This window comes from Cryptotermes secundus, unplaced genomic scaffold, assembly GCF_002891405.2.
Source record: "Cryptotermes secundus unplaced genomic scaffold, Csec_1.0 scaffold2969, whole genome shotgun sequence".
NCBI lineage: Eukaryota > Metazoa > Arthropoda > Insecta > Blattodea > Kalotermitidae > Cryptotermes > Cryptotermes secundus.
Window position 1 is genome coordinate 22,188 of NW_019741332.1, and position 11,455 is coordinate 33,642.

At 37.7% G+C, this 11,455-nt stretch overlaps 1 protein-coding gene across 1 annotated transcript in view; it reads right to left on the bottom strand.

Annotated features, from left to right (window-relative positions):
• The window catches only part of LOC111872738 (ubiquitin-conjugating enzyme E2 C), a 16,135-nt gene extending 5,952 nt beyond the window's left edge, over positions 1-10,183 (bottom strand). The window contains exons 1-4 of the mRNA XM_023866902.2: positions 9,980-10,183; positions 9,717-9,744; positions 3,890-3,976; positions 2,313-2,517 (exon numbers count right to left, since the gene is read on the bottom strand). Of these exons, the coding sequence (XP_023722670.1) occupies positions 2,313-2,517; positions 3,890-3,976; positions 9,717-9,744; positions 9,980-10,083 (424 nt within the window). The 5' untranslated portion in view covers positions 10,084-10,183. The remainder of the gene's footprint in view (positions 1-2,312; positions 2,518-3,889; positions 3,977-9,716; positions 9,745-9,979) is intronic.
• Between the last annotated feature and the right edge of the window lie 1,272 nt (positions 10,184-11,455).

An 11,455-nucleotide genomic window follows, 5' to 3' on the forward strand; every position in this document is an offset into this window, starting at 1 on the left:
AAAGGGGAAATCGCCGAAACTACAAGCATCATGGGAAGGTCCTTACAAAGTAGTGACCTGGATAAATGATGTGGTATACCGAATCCAGAAGACCCCTAGGTCGAGGATGTTAGTTGTACACCTCGACCAGCTCGCGCCTTATCATGGAGCTGCTCGAGACGAGCAACCATAAAAAGGGGGAAGATGAAGCAGTTGGAGAGCAGAGCAACGGGGAGAAGAGAAACAGTAGCAGGACACAAAGAAGATGCTGCAAGAACAGACTCCAAAGAAAAGGAACGGGGGAAGCACCGTTAGGTTATTCGGGACGAACAGCCTTAAGAAGGGAGCAGTGTGACATGTTGCCCAATGGAGGACCCCTACCTCCCCAGCGGCACGTGGTGGTAACGTAGCGCTCTCGTAATAGGCGAGTCATCACCCCGCCACTCTCCCCGTGGTGACGTGCTGAGCGGAGCCGAAGTGAGCCAAGTGGAGCCGAAGTTAGCTGAGTCCCCGCAACCTGGTAGCTATGCAAAGCAAGTCAACAGCGGTGACGTCACCAAGTGATATCGCGGTTGCTAGGCAGCAGTCAACAACTCCGGACAGCGTTGCTAGCAACACGGCACCAGACGACAATGGTCCGGAACGAGGGTACATAAGGAGCAGCGAAGGCTATTCACAGTTAGTTCCAAGCAAGCCTACGAGTCAGAGTGTGTTATCAACAGTTCTCAAGGTAACAGCCTGTGAGTCGAGTTGACATATAGCAGCAGTCGCGATAAGAAGGCCCGAACGCGTGGTTACAAGATTTTATGTGACAGTGTGCAATAACTAAGAAGTCAGCGAGCGGAAGACTTATTGTGTGCTTTCAAGACTTAGTGAGTGCTGTAGTACAGTTATATTTGGAGTGTGTAATTCAGGGAGATTTGTATAGCTCCCACGTTATTAGTATGTGAAGACTTTGGTTGTAGGGTTTGTAAAGTGTGGAAACCCGCAACTATGTTATAATTAATTTTAGCCGTGATTTGTAGGTTGTTAAATAAACCAATTAACGATCTCTACAGCGTATTCAGTAACGAAACACGTTACATTATGATTAAGAATAACAGATAAAAAGATAGAAGTAAATAAAGGTATACTATACATAAAATGTTGAAATATTATTAAAAGCATTAAAGGTATATTAGAAGTATATAAAGGTGTTAACAACTATATGTAGGTGGGTTAGGGGTCTGTATGCCAAATAAAATATTTATTGTAAGGGGATATCCTGCTACAGAGTAGAAATTGGACATGTCTTGTTGCAGAAATTCTACGTCATAAGCCCGGTATATGAGGCCCAAAGACACGTTTTTCAATGATGTACAAGTTTGGTGGTATGTGGATATTTTGTATGGTATTCCAATGCTATGTATCATACTCATATATAAGAAACATATGCCACATTGCATGTACAGTGTGTTCTATACTGTCAGTGTAGAACATATCATACGCACCGAAGGTGTATACGCCCAGACAAGAAACATACGCCACATTCTGAATGGTGGCATAATCACCAGGCCAAATGTATGAAGTCCCAAGGGGACTATTTTGAAGGGGACAACATAAGTTAGAAGGTACATGTTATTATGGAGAAATGAATTTAGTTTGGAGATTACGTGATTGCACGTCACAGATAGAAGTTGACCGACATTTCAGGGGAACATACGGCCTCTACCTTCAGGATAGAACACAGATGTTTATCAGCATTTCACAGAACTGTATTGCATTCATCTTCAGAGTGAAGCCAGCATGTTCCTCCTAAACTTTGGCAGACCTCTACCAGAATATATGGCAACACATCCCAGGAGATGGCAATCTTCAAGGAGTGCAGATGTTAACTGGACTGAACAGCTTCAGAGCAGAGACTGAATGATAGGTGAAGAACTATAATCTGCTCAAGGTAGATCCTGTATAAGCCTGCCGATACTTTTTGGCCAGTGTCCTTCCCTGTAGGCGCATGAGAGCAAGTCTATGCTATGAACTTGCTTCGTCTGCAGAGAGAACATTCGTAGGCTGGCAATGGCAACTGGCAACTGGGAAAAGCACACAGTATCTACTAATAACAGCGATCCTATGAGCTCAACGTCTACCTTCTTACTGAGGAAACATAGTGTCGCTGTGCATGCTCACTGATCTTAGGCTCGCTGACTTGCGTCAGGCCACTAAGCATCAGAGATCCACCGGCCAAAATCGACCGTCCCACCTATACCATATACTGACCACCTAAAGCCTGTTGCTACACTGTGTTACCATGTTTGACATTTTCTGCTAGCTATGTATCTGTAGCCTTAACTCACCTCCTAAAAGAGACTGAATGGATAGGAGAATTGATCGGACATCATACAAAGCTGACCACTTCTCTTTCAGAATATCAAGACAGATGTTTCCAAATTGATCCACATTGGGATGAAAGATTGAGGTAATGAATTTGACTACTGGAGCACTAAATGGGTAACTGTGAGGAAATTCCAAGCTCAATTTGAAAGTCAAGTCTTCATACACCTACAAAAAATAGAAATAAAATACAAATTAAAAAGCATTGAAACATTTGCTCTTGGTGTGGCAATTTTAGGTTTCTGAAGCATCAGATTTCACAGGCTTTACCACTGCTGCTGCCATCACTACAAGAACTGCTTCCACATTTACTTACGCTTTGTTTAACAATCCTGTCAGTATATCAGAGTATACAATGTTACATGGTAGGATGTTCATGAATTATGAACTGGAAAAGATCTGAAAAGCATTCATGACTTATTTCAAGATGTCACCCTGGCATCTGCCTGAGGAAAACCACAAAAAACCCATGACAATATAGTCAATATCTTTAGCAGTAGCAGCAGCAGCAGCAGTAGTAGGAGAATTAGTACAACAAATGTATACAAAAGGTCACCATACAAAGGTATATGTCAAGTTCTAATGACCTATCACTTATACTAAATTTCTCCTCCAGTCACCATGCTGTTAAGTCCACTCTTATATACAAACATAACACTAAAAATTTAACAGTTTTCACAGATCTATCACACATCATTTCAGAATCCTACACTGAAAGATCACAGTGTTGTTCCCATCTCTCAAATATGCAAAGTAATCATGCTGATGTTGATAACAGGGAGTCAAAAATGTGAAACTCCTGCTCTTGGATTTCAACATAGATGCAGGCTCAACGGTCACCTCAGTAAGTGTCCATCACTGGTGTAATCATATCTTGTGTGGAGGAATGAGGGTTTATTTGTTTAATTTACTGATATTTGAAAATAACCTGTGCAGTTGAGCCAACTTAAGCCAATTAATCAACCACTGCCTCTGACAATCAAATTAATGCTGCTCTTTTCTATTTTATTACTAATATACTACTGAAGAGTCCGTATTCATGTTAACAATACTAATCTTTTATCCTCATGCACATTCATATTGTATTATAAATTACTCTCTTGGGGGCACACAGTAGATTAGTTGGTTGAGGCACTATGCTACAAGCCGGATGGTCATGGGTTCAAGCCCCGATGAGGTCATTGGAGTTCTTTCAATTGACCTGATCCTTCCAGCTTCATTATGGCCCTGGGGTCGACTCAGCCTCTAACAGAAATGAGTACCAGGAATATTCTTGGGGCTAAAGGGCGGCCAACACGTAGGACTGACAACCTTGCCGCAATCTATGAGCCGATTGTCTAGAAAATGTAGAAACCTCAACATCTCACAACCCTGTGTGCCTCCATGGCCTGTTACAGGGATACCTTTACTTTTACTAAGTTACTCTCTTACTATAACAAGTGGAATCAATAACACAATGTTCCTCAGCCAAGTTTAGGTTTTAAATGATGCCAAGTTCACACCACTTTATAACAACATGGCATTTATCAGAACTACTTACTGTTCCCTTGGGGCCAGAAATAGTGCCTATCCACTTAAATAGACTTTCTCCTTCAGGAAATGCTGACACATTTCTATCCGTATTTATCTGGGAAAAAAAAATATCTGTATTAAAATCAGAGGATTACTATATGTAATCTACAGGCATCTAGGATGTGACATTGCATCCACAGTAATGACAATAACTGATTTTGCAACAAGACATCTATTATAAGTTCTGAGGATTTCAAGGTGGTAATTATTCAGATTGCAGCCTTGAGGGTTGTGACACTGTTATATTTTGTAGGTACATACCAGTGTTTTGGCAGAAAATGTCACCATCTTCAGGGTTGAAGCATGTAAGATGAGGCATCAACTGGGTTATATAGGCAGGCTGCCAGAAAGTGATCACTCAGAACCATGGGAGGAAGCAAGGAAAGAGCCTGGTTCAGTCCAGTAGCAATGGTGAACAAGGATACAGCCCTTTCAAAGCCACAACAAGGTTTTTATCATAGGAGGAAAAGGGAATTGTAAGAATATATATTTCCTCATACATACATACATACATACATTATGTTTCGTAGATCCAAAGTCAGAATGACTGTAGGATGTGGAACAAGTCATACAAATACAAAAGCCATAAATACAGTACAAGTGAGACACACACAAAAAAATCCACATATATATATAAGTCAGTACTGTCATAGCAACCTATGTACATAACCTTTTAAAAGGGCGAGTCATTTTTAGACAGTAGGAATTCATCAACAGAGCAGAATGAGTGTGTATTTAAGTATCGTTTCCGTGCTAATTTAAATTCCACCTTTTCGTTCATTAGACTTTTGAGACTAGATGGTAGATTGTTGAAAATGTTAATGCCAGAATAATATGAGCTTTTCTGAAAACATGTCAGGTTAGCAACCGGTCTAGGGAGATGGTGTTTGTTTCTTTTGTTAACGCTGTGTACATCCAAATTGGTCTCAAAACGTGTCAGGTTAGCAACCGGTCCATGGAGATGGTGCTTGTTTCTTGTGTTAACACTATGTACATCCAAACTGGTCTGAAAACGTTCTTGATTATTTATAATGAAGCTTAATAATGAAAGTATATATTCACATGGAAGAGGTAAGATCTGTAATCTCTTGAATAGCTCTCTACAAGAATTTTGAGGTTTTATGCCCACCATGATTTTAATAGTTTTCTTTTGTAATTTTTCTTTTTGCTGTCAGATGAGTTACCCCAAAATATTATTCCATACTTCATTATAGAGTGAAAGTAGGCATAATAAACTGATTTCAGTGTATCAATGTTGCTGACATGTAACAAAGCTCTTACTGCACAACATGCCTCACTTAACTTCGGAACCAACTGATCGATATGGTATTTCCAGTTTAAGTGGTTATCAATTTGTAAGCCAAGGAATTTTGTGTGTACTGACTCTTCTATATATTTATTATTATATCCAATGCTTAATGGATATTGAGGTGTATTATTTGTCAGAAATTTTATTATATTTCTTTTATCTAGATTCAGGGCCAGTTTGTTAGCAGCAAACCATTTACTCATATGAGAGAGAACACTGTTCAATGACATATAGAAATCATCTAAATTCTTACTAGAAATTGTTACACAAGTGTCATCAGCAAATATTATGGTACTTGGGCTGAATTATGGCAAAGAAATAATGTAACAGAAGGTAAAATTAAAACATAAATTCAAAATCTTAATAAAATTAAGCTATAAGAAATAGAATCCAGGAGGATGCTTTAATTTTCTGCTTGTGGTAATTCAGATCTTGTTGCTTATTCCTTTACTTCTTCAGCTTTAAGCGTCTTGCACTGGAGACTGGGGTTAGAGGTTCAGATTATGATGTTTCACACCAGTTCTATTTCCAAGGACCTTCAAAGTGTTAATGAACACTTTAGGGAGGTACATTGAATTGGTACATAACATAGACCATTCCTGGCATCTGCTGTGATCTGGGTGGATTTCATTTGTGATCTGTTGGCCTATAGGTTTGTCGATAGCACTGTGGGTCCTAACATTCATGGTAAAATTTAACATGAGCAGCTTGTCTCTTTCACATGATGGGCTAAATGATTTTCATCAGGCTCACACATAACCTCACTTCAGGCTTTTTCAAGATAACTCACAACTCTGTATGACAACAGCAGCACTCAGAATGACGTACATAAAACAGAACATTTTAAATTGCATTATGATGTATTATCTTAAAGAAATTCTACATGAACTACAAGCAGTGGTTCTCAACCTTTATGATACTGTGGCTCAGTAAGTTCTTTTTTTATAAGACGAGGGCATAATCCCAACAAATTTACTCATAAATACCTTTCCAGTTTTGTTAAAGTTCATGCATTAAGCTAACGTAATATTAGTAATTAATTACAGCATAATCATAAAGAGTATTAGTACACTTATGTATACGGTGTGGCACGTTGACAAACATAAAATTACATTTAAATTAGTTATCAATCACTGGACTAATGAAATCTTGTAGCATTTTGTAGTTTCCTCAGACCAACATCATTAAATTAATTTGTGCTAATTTTCATTGACATATCCCATGCTGATCACCAAAAACTTATGTTATTCAGCGTAAAATAGAATACTGTATTACTGAATTGATTTTAATGATGTTGGTTTGTAAAAAATGGCAGTGAGAAAAATATTTATGCATTGTAACTCACCATAGAAGTCAGCTGAGTAGGGGAAGAAGCAGAAGGATGTCAATTTGCCGGCGAAACACTTATTATCACATACATACGCCAAATAATTATATACGTGAAGTATGTAATTTGATAAATAAAATGTATGAATCTCTCAATTCTAAACACTACTTTTAACACTAATTAATATTTTGATTTTAAAGACGCAGCAATTATAAGTTATTGGAAAGTTAAACTTAGTTTGTTTTATCACAACTGACTTTGGAAGGTTTTAGTTAGGCTAGTGAGACTTCTGTTTCTGTTTGCCGTCCGTTAGTTTATCAATCCTGGGATGAATGAAGTGAGAGCCAAACGGAGACAGTCAGAAATTTGCAAGCAGTTCCTCTGTTTCGTTTTAAGCACAGTCATGATAGAAAATGCAGTTTCACAAAGATATGTGGTGGAAAAACAAAGAAGAAACCTCACTGCTATTTTATGTAAATTTGGATATTCATTTTTCATTCTTATCCAGAATTTCGAATTACTCATAGTATTAAAAGTACTTTCCAGTCCTTTGCCCGATGATAATTCAATAAGTTGAAGGGTTTCTTCATGGGAAAGGGCTGTCTCTTTGTGATCAACAAAAGGGTTCACAATCCACATACTTTGCCTCTGGGGATCCTCATGTTTGGGATAATATTTTTCAAATGACAACAACAACAACAACAACAACAACAACATCTTTAGGTAATTCACAATAATATCTGAAAATGAATTCTGTGAATAGAAATCATATGCTTCCATAATATAATCTGAGTACGACTGAAACATTTCATTGTTTCCTTCTGCAATCCTATTAAGCCAGAGTTTGAGTTTCTTTTTGAATGATTCGATCTTGTTCCACGCATTAAATATTGTTGTATCTGGACCTTGAAGTTTTAAATTCAACTCGTTCATGTAAGAAAATATGTCGCTGAGATATGCCAGCCTGGCTACCCATTTCTTATCCTGGAAATAATGGGACAGGTTACTTTTCTTATCAGTTAGAAAGAGCTCAACTTCCTTTCGGAGTTCATATAACCTCTTGAGAACTTTACCGCGGGACAACCAATGAACTTCCGAATGGAAAAGAAGATTTTGATGATCAGAGCCCATTTCATCGCACAATGCTTTTAACAGTCTTGTATTTAAAGCACTGTTTTTATATAATTAATAATCTTAACAGATTGAGACAGGACTTCATTAAGCTCAGGTGCCATTTCTTTGGAGGCCAGGTTTTGCCTATGAATGTAGCTATGCGTTGACGCTAAGTTATTGCCCGCCATATCTTGAATTTTAGTGACCAAACCTGAATTTCTACCTGTAAGACAGGCAGCGTCGTCAGTGCAAACTCCAATGCAATTTTTCCATTCGAGACCTCTCTCTTTATTGAAACCATTTAAAACTTTGAAAATTTCACTGCTGGTAGTGTGCATAGGTAATTCAGAAACACTTAAAATGTCTTCCTTCATGTCACTCTCATCATGGTCAATATATCGTACATACGTAAGTAAAATGCTGCTGTTCTGAATATCTGTAGATTTGTCCAGTTGTAATGCAAACAATTTCGATTTTTTAATTTACTCAATGACTTGCGTTTCTGTTATCTTCTGCCATATCAGATATCTGCCTACCAACTGTATCATTTGACAATGGGATATCTTTCATTTTACTTGTCGCAGACTGGCCTAATATTTCATTACAAGCAGCGATCAAGGAAGGCTTACAGAGTTCTTCTCCAATGGAATATGGTTTTTTACATTTAGCTATCTGTAGTGATATTAAATAGGATGCCGTCAGAAGTGAAGTGTCAGTGGTTGAAGCTTGGTAAATACAAGTAATTTTCTTTTCTACTTTAAGTGCATCTCTCTTATGCATAAAGAATTCAATGGGTTTGTTGACTAGATCGGAATGTCTTGTGTTGAGATGTCGGGTAAATCGCAATGGCTTCATAGCTTCATTTCCCAGAACAGTAGCACAAATGACACATTGAGGTCGTGGCAATTGTTCAGTGTTAGGGCACTGTATGAAACCAAATTTTAAGTAGCTGTCCATGTACTTACGAATGGATGCAGACCTTTTCTTCTGTGTCCTGGTGGTTTTCCCTTTATTTTGTACATCCTGGAGATTGCTATGTAGGCTTGAGGTGGATGAATCACTACTTGTTGCGTCACAAACACCTTCAATACGAGATTTCTTAACACCAAAATTAAACAAAGTCCCCTGTGTCTTATTCATATTAAAATTTAAATCACTCAGGTTTCGCAACAAGCACTTATACATTGCAATGCGAACTTGCAAAGAAACAGTATTCAGTATCACTAGATTTGAGAACCGGATACAGACTGCCTTGATTTTCAATTTCAGTGGAAACATTTTCTTTATACTTCCATGTTGATTGGCCACTGACATTTGCAACACAGATGTTATTTCGCTCAGGTCTGAGAACAGAGGATATGCCGCCCATTGTTGTAATCGGCTTGCAGGCAATTTTTATGACTGGTCATAAACAGCGGTATTGCCTTTCCTGAATGTTGAAAGATTTGGATGTCTGAAAATTCCCGATCATTCACGAATACTTCCATGTTTAAAAATATGCGGCTTGGTCACTGACATTTGCTACACAGATTTAGGTGTTCTGTGTCTGAGCTTCTCGACACAAATATTATTCTCCTCAGAATATTTATTCATGAAAAATGCTTAGAAAATGAAAATGACAAATTCCAGAAGAGCCTCTCGTGGCCCAGTATAATTGATGCCAGGGCCCACTACTGGGCTGTGGCCCAGCGGTTGAGAAGCACTGCTCTAGAGTCATTCAGTAGTAATGAAAGTGAACAGTTGGGAAATAACACAAAACCCTCAGAATATGCATCAGCACAGCCATTTAACACATTACCAACCTGGTATCCATATTTTAAACTGGCATACTATCAAGAATTGCATAATGCAATAATGCTACCTTATGTACACACTAGTGCAAAAAGCAAAATGGTAAGACTATTTCATCACTGCCACGAAGAAATAATGCTGGATTACATACCATAATGAAATACAAAAATAAACTTAATCATGCAAGAATTTCATCTTATCTTATGGATACACATTGCTTCCGACGATCTATACTTGAAATTACTCCATACATACCATTAATTCCATTAGTTCCTTTTGCAACCTAGAAAGAAAAAGCGTTAAACTCATTCATTTAATAAATAAACGTTATCTTAAAATTGATAATAATTACTATACATTTAAAAAATCCTGTTTCTGTAGAATTATAATGCAATTTTCATTCATGAAAATAACTCTCAACTATTTTAAATCATTTTCATAAAGAGCCGCTGGGTGAAAGATTTCTAATTGAGGGCCATCTTTCATTGGTTTATCTACTGCAAGCAAATAATACCTGCCTTTTTGTTACAGCATGATTATCCTGAGAAGGATTGTGTGTTTCTTCATCTGTCTTTGTAACAGTCGTTGAAGCGGTCCCAAGTGGGTTAATGTTCTGAGCCATTATTAAAACCACGGATCAACAGATCACCGTTACAGGTTCAGCAATTTAAAACAAGCAATTTCGCCAACTGTAATTTAAATGGTGTATTAACCAATCAATGACCTTAGTTTCTCTCTTTCCTCTGACCAATAGGAATTAGCACAATATTGCAATATCCGGTTCCGATCCCATGGCCACCAACGTCTCTATATGTAATTTCCGAGTTGCGCGATGGTAGCACTGCCGAATGAACCAGGTAAACGAATAGAAAGGGAGTAAGGGAAATAAGACCTTGGCAAAATTAGGAATTTACCCGTGTCGTGACCGTGTTACTATTCTCGTTCAAAGGAGACCCGTTTTGTATTTTAAAAAAGTGAGTAAAATGATCGCATAATGGGGAGGTCGTTTGCATCTGTTTATCGCGTATGTTATCTTCGAAATTACAATAGACTATTCAATGGATTTTAATTAAAAGTAGTGTGGGAAGTAAACATCAAAATAATTTGTAAGGTAAATTATATTTGCGTAAATAGTCATTTCAATTTAAATATAAACCGCTAAGCACATGAAGTTCGAAGTGAACTCTATAATTTTTGTGATGGCAAATCATAATGAAATTGATTGGTAGTAGAAAACAGAGCAGTATGAAATGTGCAAGTTTCATCTGAGGATTTTTTTAGACATGGTGTATACTACATTATGTAACACGGATAGGACTCAGACCAGGAAGATTTTTCAGTGCTTTGATGCCCATTTCTATTGGGTTGGTGCAAACGTAATTGCGGATTTTGTTACTTTATACTTTCATGCTTGTTTTGGAATAAACTTTCATTTAACTATGTTATTGTAATATACCATTTTGAGGCGCGAATTTGTTCTAGTGATTTATTCTAAAGGTTTTGTTTTCCCTGTTTATTCTGGCTTATTTTATGCTGTCAAGTGAAATATGGGTAAACAGCAAAGTCGAGCGATTTTATTGTACGAGTTAAAAATGGGACGCAAAGCAGCGGAAACTACTAGCAATATCAACTAAGCATTTGGCCAGGGTAACGTCAACGAACGTACAGCTCAACATTTGTTAAAAAATTTCATAATGTAGACAAGAGCTTTGAAGGTGAGGAGGGTCGCGGACGTCCTTCTGCGATTGACGACAACCAATTGAGGGCTATTATTGAAGCGGATCCATCAAAAACAACTCGGGAGGTTGCAGAAGAACTAAATGTTGATCATTCAACAATTTGACATTTGCATCAGACTGGAAAATAAAAAAGGCTTAACAAATGGGTGCACCAACCTGATAGATTGAGAACCTTTTCTGACAACTATCAGAACTTGTTTTTTTTTCCCAGAAATATTGCTGGGAACAGTATAATTTGATTGAATAACATTCAGC